Source organism: Ornithorhynchus anatinus, chromosome X2 (genome assembly GCF_004115215.2).
Source record: "Ornithorhynchus anatinus isolate Pmale09 chromosome X2, mOrnAna1.pri.v4, whole genome shotgun sequence".
Classification (NCBI taxonomy): Eukaryota; Metazoa; Chordata; class Mammalia; order Monotremata; family Ornithorhynchidae; genus Ornithorhynchus; species Ornithorhynchus anatinus.
The window spans coordinates 26,356,640-26,372,693 of NC_041750.1; the positions used below are offsets into that span (position 1 = coordinate 26,356,640).

The 16,054-nt window shown below is 48.3% G+C and overlaps 1 protein-coding gene across 2 annotated transcripts in view; it reads left to right on the forward strand.

Annotated features, from left to right (window-relative positions):
* Window positions 1-16,054, forward strand: part of CDKAL1 (CDK5 regulatory subunit associated protein 1 like 1) — a 303,837-nt gene that overhangs the window by 46,096 nt on the left and 241,687 nt on the right. For both annotated transcript variants that reach the window (XM_029052781.2, XM_029052782.2), the window contains one exon: window positions 2,857-2,941. In XM_029052781.2, coding sequence (XP_028908614.1) covers window positions 2,857-2,941 — 85 coding nt within the window. The remainder of the gene's footprint in view (window positions 1-2,856; window positions 2,942-16,054) is intronic.

Genomic DNA, 16,054 nt, shown 5'->3' on the forward strand with positions numbered 1-16,054 from the left:
GATTTGCTTGTTTCCACCCCGGCGCTTAGTAGAGTGTCTGGCTCAGAGTAAGCGCTTAACAGATGCCACCATCATCCTCATCACATTATCCTTGCAACTGATATTAGAGTAGTGCCAGGGGGTCGGAATGAATGGGCCGATTGCCCGAGGTCACGCACAGCAGACGAGGGGCAGAGCTGGAATTAGAACCCCGGTCTAGGTCTGTATCCCTGTGGGCTTCTTGTACTACTGACCACACTTATTTCATCACCAAGAAAAGAATGGAACATATTTTGGGTTGGAGCATGAAACGTACATTTGGCCTTCCGAATGTGTCTCTGGGCCTGAGGAGAAGGGGCTGCCGATTAAAGGACGAGCGAAATTGTGATTTATTTGGATTTCTTGGCATTAAGTGAAAAAGGGGTTGAGGGAGGGGTTCTTACTCTGATTTTGAAAGAAAGAGCATCGTGGCATAAGGCCCCCACACATACTCTGATTTTCAAAAATTCTGCTGCTACCTTGGGAAAAAAGAGTTTTTAGGGGCACTGTATTTTTAAAAGCTGCCTTCACCAAAAATTTGAAGCGGTCGGGTTTGCGGGAAGTGACTAAAGATGTCTTCGTACGTCACCTGTGACGCGCGGCTTTATGCAAGCAGTCCATCCTTTCGAGCCACATTTCTGTGGTGGGGAATGACTAGCCGAATTAGCCGTGTTAGGAATCGGTGCCCTCTTTATAATCGTCGATTGGACCAAGATTCGAGGCACGAGGCGACGTGGCGTTGGGAGCCGGCTGTCGACACCCACGGAAGACAAAAAGACCCCGCTGAGAGGTTCCTGGTAGTTCTTCATCTTGCAGCTCGTTCTCCCCCCGTCCTCTCGCCCTCTGCGGTTCCGTTCGTTCAGTCAGTCGTATTTATTGAGCACTTACCGTGTGCAGAGCACGGTCCTAAGCACTAGGGAGAGTACAGTCTAACGGCAAACAGGCACAATCCTGCCCACGACGAGCTAACGGTCTAGAGGGAAGGCTTCGCTGCGGCCGTGCTTGCGATGACCGGTGGGATTTAGAGGAGGAAAGGGAAGAGGCGGAGGAGGGCCAGAAGGACCTGGGTTCTAATCCCGGCCCCGCCACTCGTCTGCTCTGTGACCCGGGGCAAGTCACTTACCTTCTCTGTGCCTCCGTTTCCTCAACTGTAAACGAGGACGGTAATAGGTGGTTTCCTTTTCCAGCCCCAGACTTAGAAAGAAAACAATTCTTGTTCTCCCTTATCCCCCTCACTTATCCCCCCCCCCTACATCTTCCTAGTCTGAAGGGACGGATTTCATGAAGAGCCAAGAGCCCTTTAGAAAGTGGACCTCCGGTTGCCTATTCTCGGTCAGCCGACGAAGGAAAAAAGACGTTTGCGGATTCACCGACATTCACCTTCAAAAAGCGGCTTAGCCTAGTTCGCCTGATTTAGAATCTCCTATTGCCTGGGTTTTGAATTTCTGTTAAAGCTGATTTAAAAACACGCTAGCAGCATGCATTGGCAACGAAAGCTCTGGCCGTTCCCGTTTTGCATAACATTTGAATGGCAACTACTTCCTTGTTTGTCTTGAGGTTAGATGAGAGTCAGCAACCCGAAAAAGACGCATTTCCCACTTTCTCTTGAGCCGGAGTCACTCCGTGGATTTTTCCGTACTCTCTGGGCCGTGTTATCGAGAGGGCGTGCTCTGAAGCCGGTCTTGGGCCGAAGAAGTAATTAATCCTCTTTTGACCCGGTACAAGAATCGAGTTCCTCGTTCATTCAGTAATTCAACTGTATTTACTGAGCGCTTACTGTGTGCCGAGCACCGCACTAAGCGCTTGGAAGTTACAGTTCGGCAACAGATAAGGACAATCCCTACCCAACAACGGGCTCACGGTCTAGAGGGGGGAGACAGACAACAGAGCAAAACAAGTAGACAGGCTTCAGTAGCATCAAAGTAGATAAATAGAATTATAGATCTATGCACGTTAATAAAATAAGAAAACAGAATAAGGATCTCTGGTCAAAAGAGTATCAATGTGGCGTCACAGAGTATTCCGGAGTCTAACCGAGCCAGATGAAAGAAAAGGCCTGATTGAAATGCTCTCTTCTCCCGTCAGCGCTTAGAACAGTGCTTCAGCACTTAGAACAGTGCTCTGCACATAGTGAGCGCTTAACAAATACCAGCATTGTTATTCTTCCCAGCCAGAAAAAGCCAAGACCCTTTCTTCGGTTCTCAGTGGCTGTCAGTTATCTCTGAGGCAATCAGTCGATCAATCCGTGGTACTTTTTTGAGCACTCACTGTGTGCAGAGCACTGTACTTAGCACCCGGGAGCGGACAGTGCAGCGGAGTTGGTAGTCACCAACCTTACCCGCAAGGAGCTTTCAGTCGGAGGCGGTGGTAGACATCAGAATCACTTAGAGCTATGGACACGAGTTCTGTGGGGCGGAGGGAGGGGTGAATAAAAGGGCAAGGGCGAAGCAGAAGAGAGTGGGAGAAGAGGAAATGAGGGCGTAGTCGGGGAAGGCCTCTTGGAGGAGATGTGATTTTAATAAGGTTTTGAAAATGGGGAGAGTGGCGGTCTGTCGGATGTGGAAGGGGAGGGTGTTTCAGGCCAGAGGCAGGACCAGACCCACCAGTAGCACTCATCTGGGAGCTAACCCAAGAGCTCGCTCCCAAAAGCTCCCCCGTTACACCGTTCCCCAAATTTCTGCTAGTCGAAGCGGAATGCCGACCGCGTAAAGATTTTGAGCCAGAAGCCGCCCCCAACCCACTTTTTCATTTCAGATAATCCGTCCGGAGAGATACCCGTGGGCCTGACACGGTGTTGTCGCGAGATCCAATTGTGTCTTTGTCTCTTCCATCTTCCAGAAAATGCCGCAGAAGCAGATTTGTGGTTGCTGAACAGTTGCACGGTAAAAAGCCCAGCAGAAGACCACTTCAGAAATTCAATTAAGTAAGTTGGAATTTTTTATCTTTCTTCCCCCCAAAGGCAGACCGGAACACTTATCAGGAAATGACTTCGGTTCCGTACGATACCCATTTTTCCATATAAATGTAAAGCCTCCTTTTCACGTTCGGGAAGTGTTTGACATTTATAACACATCATGCGGGTCTAAAGTCGTGCTTGTGAAATCGGGCCGTGGCCGGTATGGTGGCAGTTTTCAGGACCCGGGTTCTCATCCTGCCTCCGCCCCTGGTCTGTTGTGTGACCTTGGGCAAGTCGCTTCACTTCTCTGCACCTCAGTTACCTCATCTGTAAAATGGGGATTTAGACTGTGAGCCCCATGTGGGACAGGGGCTGGGTCTAAACCGATTAGTCTGAATCTACCCCCAGTACTTAGTACAGTGCCTGGAAAATAGCGCTTAGCAAAGTGCTTGGTACAGTGCTCTGCGCATAGTAAGCGCTCAATAAATACTATTGAATGAAATACCATGAAAAGGCAGTTCAAAATTATTTGCAGGACTCCGCTGATGATCTTAAAAGGTAAAGTAATTGAGATACTAACAGTTCCTACACCCCGCGAGGATTTTTGATGATGTTCGTGGTCCACTGGTGTGTTTTCTAGAGGACCAGAAGTATGCTCTGGGTACTTTGTTGTAAGAGGGGGTGGTCCGAAGAAGAAGTTTGGGGCACGTACGTATGTACATCCCGACCACGTCTGCGGACCCCCCAGCCCCTATGCCACGACCCCCCTGGCCCCGATGCGGAAATCCCAGCTCGCAAATTGAGCAGCAGCCACTGCCAGCTGGAGAGGGCAGGAGGACGGTTTTAGCTAAGATAGTCCCAAGTCCCAGGCGATTGCGTGTTTTTCTTAATCGGCCAGATGGGCATGTCAGTCCGGAGTCGCCCCGGTCCATCGGGGACGTGCTCGGCCTGTCCCAAGCCCAGTGTCCTCCTGAAGCCCTTTGACCCATTTTGCTGTCCCATTAATAGCTGCCACATGCACCTCTCCTTAGCTCTGGCTCAGGTCCTCGGGGAACGCCTTTCCATAAATACGATTGATTGATTGATTGATTGATGGATTCAGCGGCTCAGTGGAAAGAGCCCGGGCTTCGGAGTCAGAGGTCATGGGTTTGACTCCCGGCTCTGCCACCTGACAGCTGTGTGACCGTGGGCGAGTCACTTCACTTCTCCGTGCCTCAGTGACCTCATCTGTAAAATGGGGATTAACGGTGAGCCTCACGTGGGACGACCCGATGACCCTGTATCTCCCCCAGCGCTTAGAACAGTGCTCTGCACCTAGTAAGCGCTTAACAAATACCAACATTATTATTATAGAACACCCTCCCTCCTCCTATCCCGCAGACAGTTCCTCTCCCCGCCCCCCGTTCAACGTCTTACCGAAGGCCCATCTCCTCCAAGAGGCCTTCCCCGACTAAGCCCTCCTTTCCTCTTCTCCCACTCCCCTCCGCGTCGCCCCGACTCTCTCCCTTTGTTCCTCCCCCCCTTCCGGTGCCACGGTACTTATGTACAGATCTGTAATTTATTTATTTTTATTAATGTCTCTCTTCCCCTCCCGGGCTGTCAGCTCACTATGGGCGGGAAACATGTCTGTTTATTTTCATGTTTGGTCCCAACCACTTAGTACAGTGCTGTGCACACAGTAAGCGCTCGATCAATCCAGTTGACACTTCGTGACTTCAGGAAAGCCTCCTCTGCGGCGTGAGGAGTGGCTGTTGCTGATTTTGGCCTGGGTTCACCTGCCCCTTCATCAGAGCCTCCAGCTGGCACCACTTAAACATCAGTGGTTACTTGCCCACAGCCCCTTCTTAAAAAACAGTCTTTTGCGGGGGGGGGTTGGGCCCTTTGCCAGTCCGCCCGGGGTCTGGCTCCCCCTTCCTCTGCCCCCCCCTACCCCCTCTTAATTTCCTCCTGCCTCTTTCTCTGGCTCTCCTCTGGATTTTTTTTGAAGCTTATGCAAGTGATGGGGATGAAAATTTCTCACCCCTGAAGTAGCAGCGCTCAGTGTTTGCTTTCCCCTCCAACTGCCCTTAGATCCTATTCGCAGGATCTCGTTTGAGCGGCTACGTTTTCTGGGCTCTGACGGACTCTCGGTACTAAGAGGAAAACCACCGGTCGGTGAGTATAAAGACGCACAAGTAGACATAGAATCGAGTTGATTTGGTGAGTGTTCAGCATTCGTTCATTCAGTAGTATTTATTGAGCGCTTACTATGTGCAGAGCACTGGACTGAGCGCTTGGCATGGACAAATGGGTAACAGAGACGGTCCCTGCCCTTCGACGGGCTTACGGTCTAATCGGGGGAGACGGACGGACAAGAACCATGGCGATAAATAGAATCGAGGGGAAGAACATCTCATTAAAACAACAGCAAATAAATAGAATCAGGGTGATGTACATCTCATTAACAAAATAGTTACTCCTCCCCTTCCCCACAGTTGCTCTTCCCCTTTCCATTCCTCTCTTAGGCATTAATTCTAAACCGTAAGGTCCCTCTCTAGAATATAAGCTCATTGTGGGTGGGGAATGTATCCCTCAGCTCTACTGTGCTCTGTACACAGTAAGCACTCAATAAATCTACCCTGTATCTCCCCCAGCGCTTAGAACAGTGCTCTGCACATAGTAAGCGCTTAATGAATACCGACATTATAAGAGAAGCAGCGTGGCTCAGTGGAAAGAGCCCGGGCTTGGGAGTCAGAGGTCATGGGTTCTAATCCCGGCTCCGCTGCTTGCCAGCTGTGTGACTGTGGGCAAGTCACTTCACTTCTCTGGGCCTCAGTTACCTCATCTGTAAAATGGGGTTGAAGACTGTGAGCCCCATGTGGGACAACCTGATCATCTTGTCTCCCCCAGCGCTTAGAACAGTGCTTTGCATATAGTAAGCGCTTAACAAATACCACCATTTACCTTTTTTCTTTTTTTTTAATACCACTGGTTGCATTAAGTAGCCCTCTGTATGATGGGGTTAACTATTGCAGGTAATAAGCTCAACATCAACATTCGCACTAGAGCGAAGTGGATAGAGTGTAGGCCTGGGAGTCAGAAGGTCATGGGTTCTAATTTTGACTCTTCCCCTTTTCTGCTGTGTGACCTTGGCCGAGTCATTTCTCTGGTTTCTACCGATTTGTCCATTCCAGGCGCTTAGTACAGTGCTCTGCACATAGTAAGCGCTCAATAAATACTATTGAATAAGTGAATGAATGGTCCTCAGTTATCTCATCTGTACAATGGGGATTGAGACTGAGCGCCGCGTGGGACAGGGTCTGCGTCCAACCTGATTGGCTTGTATCCGTGCAGCGCTTAGTACAGTGCCTGGCACATAGTAAGCACATAATACCATTTTTATTGTTATGAATATAGTAACCGCTCAACTGATACCACGGTTGATTTTATTTTTTTCGAGCTACCACTTGGCTGTAGCCAACAAGCCTTTAACTTGGACAGGTTTTGCTTAAATGCAACACATCCTACTGTTTTTTTGGGGGGAGGCGGTTGGTTTTTCCTTTTTTTGGCAAAGCTGGACCTTGCTTATGCATCATCTGTTCCCCCGTGATTACATTAAACGAGTTTTTGTGCCCGAGCCAAGTGTGGGATCTTTCTCCTGACACCTAAGCCACCCCTCCTGCCGGGGCCAGAGAAAACAAACAAACCCCTCGGGTTCCATGGGGAGGACACAGAGGAGAGTCTGCCCAGCTTGCTCGAGACCGGGGGGTAGGGAGGCTACGGGAGCGACTGGGCGACTGCCGATGGGGAATCAGAACCTCCTGACCAAACTGGGGTCGGACAAGCCGAGCGACGGGCCTGCCGGTGGTGTTTACCGTAGATGTGAGCGGTGAGGTCCGGGGGTTTTCCCCGCGCCCTCCCTTCAAAGCCTTATTCATTCATTCGGTCAGTCGTCTTTGACTGCACTAAACCGCGGCTCAGTGGAAAGAGCCTGGGCTTGGGAGTCAGAGGACCTGGGTTCGAAGCCCGGCCCCGCCGCTTGCTAGCTGTGTGACTTTGGGCGAGTCGCTTAACTTCTCGGTGCCTCGGATACCTCATCCGTAAAACGGGGATTAAAACTGTGAGCCCCGTGTGGGACAATCTGATCACCCTGTATCCCGCCAGCACTTAGAACAGTGCTTTGCACATAGTAAGCGCTTAACAAATGCCACCGTTATTATTATTATTATTATTAATAAATGCTTGAAATGTACAATTGAAGGCCCATCTCCTCCAAGAGTCCTTCCCTGACTAAGCCTGCATTTCCTTTTCTCCCACACCCTTGTGTCGCCCCGACTTGCTCCCTTTATCCACTCCCCAGCCCCACAGCATTTATGTCCACATCTGAAATTTTTATTTCTATTAATATCTACACTGTAAGCTTGTTTTGGGCAGGAAATGTCTGTTATATTGTCGTACTCTCCCAAGCACTTAGTACAGTGCGGTGTACACAGTAAACGCTCAATAAATATGATGGACTGACTGAGATGATGGGTAAAAGCCATCCTTGATTACCCCCTAGGCCACGCTACTTCTCGCTTACTCTGTGCCAAGCACCATGCTTTACAGAGAAGCAGCGTGGCTCAGTGGAAAGAGCACGGGCTTCGGAGTCAGAGGTCATGGGTTCGAATCCCAGCTCTGCCACTTGTCGGCTGTGTGACCGTGGGCAAGTCACTTAACTTCTCGGTGCCTCAGGTACCTCATCTGTAAAATGGGGATTAAGACTGTGAGCCCCACGTGGGACGACCTGATTCCCCGTGTCTACCCCAGCGCTTAGAACAGTGCTCTGCACATAGTAAGCGCTTAACAAATGCCAACATTATTATTATTATTATTATTATTAATCCCGGCCCCGCCGCTTGTCAGCTGCGTGACCTTGGGCTAGTCACGCCACTGTGCCTCAGTTACCTCATCTGGAAAATGGGGATTAAGACTGTGAGCCCCACGTGGGACAACCTGATTACCTCGTTTCTACTCCAGTGCTTAGAACAGTGCTTGGCACATAGTAAGCGCTTAAATACCAATATTATTACTATTATGCTGGGTCTACATGGGGCTCAGGCGTGGGACCAAAGCGGAGGGAGATACCCATTTTGCAGATAGGGAGGCTGAGGCCCACAGAAATAAAGTGACTTGCCCAGGGTCACGCCGGAGGGCCCGTCCTGGGCTCCTCCCACTAGGCCACGCCGCCTCACCTGGCAGGATGGTTAGGGCTGATGGCGCTCGAGGCCCACACGTCAATCAGGGCGGCTTAGCCTGGTACCTAGTTGGCACACCTTTGCGGTTCAGAGCAGTTTGGCTAATAATCCTCAGTTTGCCCAGGGAGAAGAGTATTTACTCTGGATGAGCAATCGCTGCTTTGTACGAATTCAGTTTGTTTTGCATTTATGAATGACTGGAAGAGTGGCAATAAACCCTCGAGTTCATACAGAACCTTTCTTCTCGGTGCTTTCCCGGTCATAGCCTCCTTTATCCCCGGGAGTTTTTCTAGGGACCCCATACCCGCCTTGTAAAAAAAAAAAAAAAAAAGAGGGAAGGACAGGACGTATCACTGTTTTCTGGTTGGAGAATCCCTGGGGTAAGTGATGTGCCCAAGGGAAAGCAGCGTGGCCTGGTGGATAGAGCCTGGGCCTGGGAGTCAGAACCCGGGTTCTAATCCCAAGTTGTGCCACTTGTCCGTTTGGTGACCTTGGGATATTCACTTCACTTCTCTGGGCCTCAGTTTCCTCATCTGTAAAATGGGGATTAAGACTGGGAGCCCTCTATGGGAGAAGGACTGTGTCCAACCCGATTAACTTGTACTCACCCCAGTGCTTAGTCCGGTGCCTGGCACTTTCAAAGGGTAAAAATGGCTCATGTGAGTTTTCTCATCCCAGCGTCCTTAGGTGAAGTTGTCTTTGCAATTTTATCCTTTCAGTACATCGTATCACACATTAGATGACACTCCAGTCATTAGAATACCCAATTTGCATAAATAAAAATTGCAGCCATCAGGTGAGGTGTCCGGAAGAGCGATCTCTCCGAGCTTATTTCATTACATTATTGAAAAGGATGGTTTCCTTAGGGTGTCTAGTGATTGTAAATTCGAAGGGAATAGTTCAGCTCCTTGAACTGAGGTGGTGAAATGTCCAGTCTTAGGCAAAGAGGGAGAGAGGCAGAGGGAGTGGGGTTTTTTTGTGTGTGTTTGTGTGTTTCCAATCTCTTGAGTGGGTAAGGTAGAGGGGGAGTAAGGAGGGTGGCTGGAATCGATTCTGTTCTGTGGAAATTGGGCTGAAAAAGGGCCACTGGGCTGTCTCTGGGCCTCAGTTACCTCATCTGTAAAATGAGGGTTAAGACTGTGAGCCCCATGTGGACCAGGGACTGTGTCCAACCAGATTAACTTGTATAATAATAATAATGATATGTTTAAGCACTTATGTGCAAAGCATCGTTCTAAGCGCTGGGCTAGATACAAGGTAACGAGGTTGCCCCTCGTGGGGCTCACAGCCTTAACCCCCATTCTCCAGATGAGGTAACTGAGGCACAAAAAAGTTAAGTGACTTGCCCAAGGTCACACAGCTGACGAGTGGCGGAGGGGGGATCAGAACTCACGACCTCCGACTCCCAAGCCCGGGCTCTTTCCACCAAGCCACGCTGCTTCATATCTACCCCAGGGCGTAGAACAGTCCTCGGCACATAGTAAGCACTTTCCGAATACCGTTATTATTATTATTGTTCGATTTCTGCTTTAGTTTTAAAACCCATTTAAAACAAAAGTTTGAGAAGTCAGGCCTTGAAATCCTCTCTGGGAGCTATATCATCCTTTTAAAAAAAAAAAATCAGTGTTTTGCATATTTTATGATTACTGTTAATTGAACGGGAGTTTCGTTGGGCCATTTTAAGCCAGCTGCTAAGTGAAAGAGGTTAGTGTATTATGCTCTGGCAACAGCTGGCTGATAGCACTGACTACTTACGTAATTAAATATATGTGTTGGCTCTTGTCCTAATAACTGGGGAGATGGAGGCCCAAGAAAGCATGTAGAAACTTGCTGTAGCAGGATTAAAGCAGAAATCAACATGATCTAAACCTGCCTTTACAGCCTAGAGTGATTTCCTTTTGTTTTCCTCCTGAAGCACAGGCAAGTTGTGCTTAATAGGAGTATTGATTAAACAGCAGCAACAACAAACACAGAAAAAACACGGTTGTTTCTTCCCGAGTGCCATAAAAGCATCTCCTTTTATACTCTGGAAGGTCGCAATGATGGATTGCTCCAAGTTTGCAAAATGGAAGAAAAACATAGGCAGACCCGTGAAAAGTTCAAGACAATTATCTTCTAATGGGGGAAAAAAAAAGCAGTATGGCCTAGTGGAAAGAGCATGGGCCTGGGACTCAGAGGACCCTGGTTCTAATCCCCACGTCTCTGCTGCGTGAACCTGGGAAGTCACTTAACTTCTCTGTGCTTCAGTAACCTCATCTGAAATAGGGATTAATGTTGTGAGCCTCAAGTGGGACGGGGACCGTGTCCAAACCGATTATCTCATATCTACCCCAGCGTTTAGTACAGTGCCGGGCACTTAGATGCATAACAAATACCATAAAAACAAAACAAACAATCCCAGAGTTTCCTTTCCTCATGCCTAATAGACCGTTTTGTTGGAGGAGGGGGGACTTCTCCTTTCCGAGCTGCTCATACTTCATGGTGGCTTTCTGTTTATTTTGAACGGTTCGAATCCCGGCTCTGCCACTTGTCAGCTGTGTGACTGTGGGCAAGTCACTTCACTTCTCTGTGCCTCAGTTCCCTCATCTGTAAAATGGGGATTAAGACTGTGAGCCTCACGTGGGGCAACCTGATTAGCCCGTCTCTACCCCAGTGCTTAGAACAGTGCTCTGCCATAGCAAGTGCTTAACAAATACCAATATTATTATTATTTTTATTTGAGCTGAGGAGCCCTGCTTTCTTGTTTCATTGGTGCTGGACTCAGCCAAATATTGGAGAATTCAGGGTCCAGCCCCAAATACCCACTTCTGTCAGAGGTAACACTCAGGGGGCAGGAATCCGAGCTCTCGAATGGACAGTTCTTTATTTTAATTTTCTTCTGGCACCATCAGTTTGAGGGATTGGACGATGCAGACCAGAGTGACAGCTGTTTAGCTGGCTAGGGATCTAAACAACGCAGCGTCCAAAAAGGTTTGAAATAGCCAATCATCTTCATTTTGCAATTTGGACGCCCTTTTTTCCAGTATTAAACCCAAATACCCGCTGCCCCAAGAATATAATTTTTTTGTCTTGTTGAAGACATGTAGGTAAAATGCCAGTGGAAAGAACAGGGGACTGGGTATCAGAAGGCCCAGGTTCTAATTCCAGGTTTGCCCCCTGGACTGCTGTGTGACCTTGGGCAAGTCATTTCACCTCCTTAGGCCCAAGTCCCCCCTTCTCTTAGAGGGTAGACTGAAAGCCCGTCAAAGGGCAGGGATTGTCTCTATCTGTTACCGATTTGTCCATTCCAAGCGCTTAGTACAGTGCTCTGCACATAGTAAGCGCTCAATAAATACTATTGAATGAATGAATGGGGAACAGAGACTGTGTCTGATTTGATGATCTAAAATCGAATCCGGAGTTTAGCACAGTGTTCAGCATAGAATAAGCACTGAATAAATTCTCTAATTCAGGACTTCTGGCCAAATGAAATGTAACTCACAGATCCTTTGTCAGTTGGATAAAATCCCGCATGAATTATTCATCCATTGTCGGAGCCATTTAGGGGAGATTCACTTCTCTTTAGGTTAGAAAAAGTTTCCTTTCATTTTATTCTTTACAGCACTCTGTAAGGAAGGAACACTTCTTGAGTTTGAGAACCTAAACTGTACCGTTTATAATCTGGGTAATTTGGTTGCAAGAGATTTGTTGACTAGATGAATGCTGAAATACATTTCATTTCAGTTAATGAAATTGGATCCAGAGGCTGATTAATTAGATGAACTTTTCTAGTATTAGTGAGGCCGTGCTGCTTGGGAGGTTCGTCATATCTCCTTTTTTTCAGAGTACCCTACTAAATTTGTTCAAGATTTTAGTGTATTTTTACTTGTTTAGTTTTCCTGTGGTTCTGGAGTCTAGAAGATACACCCCCATCCCTGTTGGTTTAAAAGTTTTTTGTTTTTCCCCCCAAGCTTCAAAGTACTGTTTTTCTTACCCAAAAGAGAACGATGAGAATGAAACTAATAATTTAGATCAACAATCGCTTTACTATGGGTAAAGAACAGTTTTGTTTCAAGTTCAAACAAAGCGTGTTCCTTAAGTACATTTTCTCTTTCAATTTTAGAGGAGCCAAGACTGCAGCTAAGACCAGAGAAAACTGAAAATTTTTAATTACCAGCAAATCTACCTAAAAAACAACTAGGGAGAAGCAGTGTAGCCTAGTGAAAAGAGCACAGCCCTGGGGGTTAGAAGACCTGGGTTCTATTGCTTATCATAGCCCAGAGCCTGTTGTTGGATAGGGATGGTCTCTATCTGTTGCCGAATTTTACCTTCCAAGCGCTTAGTACAGTGCTCTGCACACAGTAAGCGCTCATAAACACGAATGAATCGTAATAATAATAATGTTGGTATTTGTTAAGCGCTTACTATGTGCCGAGCACTGTTCTAAGCGCTGGGGTAGATACAGGTTGTCCCCACATGGGGCTCACAGTCTTCATCCCCATTTTACAGATGAGGTAACTGAGGCACAGAGAAGTTAAGTGACTTGCCCACAGTCACACATGGACCATTCTCCATGGTGATGAAGTGAGAGGACTCTAAGCTCATTACCGGGAGGGAACGTATCTCCGGCAATCGTATTTTCTTTATTGAAGCCTTCCCGTGTGCGGGGCACTGTTCTAAGCTCTTGGGAGAGTACAGTATCACAGACACATTCCCTCCCCGCAGCTAGCTTACAGCCTCTTCATTTATTTAGTGGTATTTATGAAGCAGTGTGGCTCAGTGGAAAGAGCCCGGGCTTGGGAGTCAGAGGTCATGGGTTCGAACCCCGGCTCTGCCACTTGTCAGCTGTGGGACTGTGGACTAGTCACTTCACTTCTCTGGGCCTCAGTTCCCTCATCTGGAAAATGGGGATGAAGACTGTGAGCCACCTGTGGGACAACCTGATTACCCTGTATTATCCCAGCGCTTAGAACAGTGCTCTGCACCTAGTAAGCGCTTAACAAATACCAACATTATTATTATTATTTGAGAGCTTACTGTGTGCAGAGTCCTTGGGAGAGTACCCCAGGGGAGGGCCTAATTTCTCTTGTCCTCTCCCAAGCGATTAGAACAGTGCTCTGCACATAGTAAGCGCTCATTAAAAAGCATTGATCGATCGGTTGAGTCTCCGCACCCCCAGAGCGTACCACTATAGGCCTCCGGCATTCGAGGTGGGGAGCGTGCAGAGCCATCCCAGTCTGGAAGCATCCGAAAGGAGGTCGTGGGAATCTCTTTTTCCGGAAGGCCCGCCTAGGCAGAACAGGGCATCCCTGGGATGGTTTCAGCTCCTAAAGCCGATGGCACTGGGAAGGAGGAAGCTGGTTTCCCAGTACCCTTTTGGCCCATGGAGTGAGTTTCGAATGTGCCTTGATTTGATCGGTGACAAGTCTTTGCCTCCTTGATGTAGCTCTCTCTCTGTAGTGCGGCGTGGTAGGAGAAGGTCTGTCTGTGTCAACCCCCTGGCTCTCTTGCAACACCAAAGACTGTAAAGCGAACAATGACGTTTCTGTTCACCAAGGTGGCCGCAGTTTGGGGCCTGGTTTAACCCGCCACTTGGTCTCCGTTTCGGTGTCCCCCTCAGAAACATCCCGCCCGAGCACAGAGTTAATAATTTTGGTTCTTGAAAAAGGCTACGAGCCCAGCACCGTTCTAAGTGCCGGGGTAGATACAAGCTAATCAGGTTGGACTCTGATCCCACATGGGGCTCCCAGTCTTCATTTTACAGAGGAGGGAACTGAGGCCCAGTGACTCGTTGAAGGTCACACAGCAGACGAGACGGAGCCGGGATTAGAACCCAGGTCCTTCTGACTCCCGGGCCCGTACTCTGTCCGCTGAGCGACACTGCTTCTCATCCTGGTGTCGGTGAAATTCCCTTTGGTTTCAGGGAGAGAAAATAATAGGCAGAGACAGAAAAATTCCCCACGTTGTTGACTAGATGAATGCTGAAATACATTTCATTTCAGTTAATGAAATTGGATCCAGGGGCTGATTAATTAGATGAACTTTTCTAGTATCAGTGAGGCCGTGCTGCTTGGGAGGTTTGTCATATCTCCTTTTTTTCAGAGTGCCCTAGTAAATTTGTTCAACCCTTGGAAAGGTAGAGCCAAAAAGATAAAACCGATGAGAGGGGATGATTACCGCTGAAGTAAGCAAAAGTTGGGCATTAGTTTTGTTGCTGAGCTGAGGTCGTCTTACCCTTTTCATGTTGTCCTTTCACCCTGTGTGATGGTCAAGGGTGGGAAGGGTGTGTGTGTGGTGGTTTTTTTGTGTGTGTGTGTGTAGTACAGTCATATGGGAAAATGATACTCCCTTTTTAGATTCTGAGTTTCCATACCTGAGATCGAACAGTGTCCCTGGGAAACTTGAGAAACCCGAACAGATACGTGAACCTCTTCCTCGCTGCGAAGTAGAAGCAGGCCAAACCTGACCATCTTGAGAGTTGGTAATACGCCCCTCTCAAGAAGGGGCAGCGTGGCCTAGTGGGTAGAACACGGGCCAGGGAGTCAGAAAGACCTGGGTTCTAAACCTGCCTTCCCTACTTGTCTGCTGCGTCACCTTGGGCGAGTCGCTTCACTTCTCCGGGCCTCAGTTACCTCGTCTGTTAAATAGGGATTGAGACCGGGAGCCCCATGTGGGACATCGACTGTGCCTAACCAGATTAGTTTGTATGTACCCCAGCGCTTAGTACAGCGCCGGACACATTGTAAGCGCTTAAATACCATAAAAAATAGGATTAAGGTAAAAACTTAATCTTTTCCCTCCCCACTTGGCCACCACGATGTTTTTGTCAAGCCCCTTCTTCCTATAGCTGCCCGTCAAAGAGGCACTGTGTCTTTATAAGCTTTAAAATTGAAACTGAAGTGCTCCGAGATCCCACCTGATTTCAGACTTGCCTCCTTGGGTTTTGCAATGGAGTGTCGCCCAGTGCCAAACTGGCAGAGCAGTCGCTCTTATTTATTGTTCTACTGGGACTTGGGCTTTATTATGGTGGTTTGCAGGATCGTCTCACGAGGTTCCGGATCTTCAGTGTCACGGAAGACTTCTTTTCTTGGCGACTACATTCGACCTATCAATTGTATTTACTGAGCGGCTCCCGCGTGCAGAGCACTGAACTAAGCACTTGGGGCAATACCGATCTTTGACCTTCTGGGAAAAATAAGGGAAGCGGCTGTGGCTTAGTGGAAAGAGCACACGGGCTGGCGAGTCGGGGGATGTGAGTTCTAATCCCGGCTCTGCCACTTATCAGCTGTGTGACTTTGAGCAAGTCACTTAACTTCTGTGCCTCAGTTACTTCATCTGGAAAATGGAGATTAAGATTGTGAGCCCTACGTGGGACGTCCTGATTACCTTGTATCTACTCCAGTGCTTAGAACAGTGCTTGGCACATAGGGTTTAACAAATACCTTCATCATCATCATTATCCTCCTAACAGGGTTGGTGGGGCTGGGCGATCTTGCTTCAGATTGGCCAGATGGATTCCCGACTATTTTACTACCGATCAAGGAAAGGAAGTGAGAGGTGTGGAGGGAAAGTACAGACTCCATCTAATCTGCGTGTTTCCACTTCTCCTTGCATCATAACTAACGAAAGAAAATGTTGAACTCACCTGGTTTAGCGGAGAGGGCACGGGCCTGGGAGTCAGAAGGCCCTGGGTTCTAATCCCGGCTCTGCCACGTGTCTGCTGTGTGACCTTGGGCAATTCACTTCACTTCTCTGGACCTCGGTTACCTCATCAGATTAAGACTGTGAGCCCCATGTGGGACAGGGACTGTGTCGAACTTGATGAACTTGTATCTATGCCAGTACTTAGAACAGAGCTAGCCACATAGTAAGCACTTAACAAGTAACATAATTATTAATTACCATTATTATTCTCCACTTACCCATCCCTGCTGTCCTGTCCCCC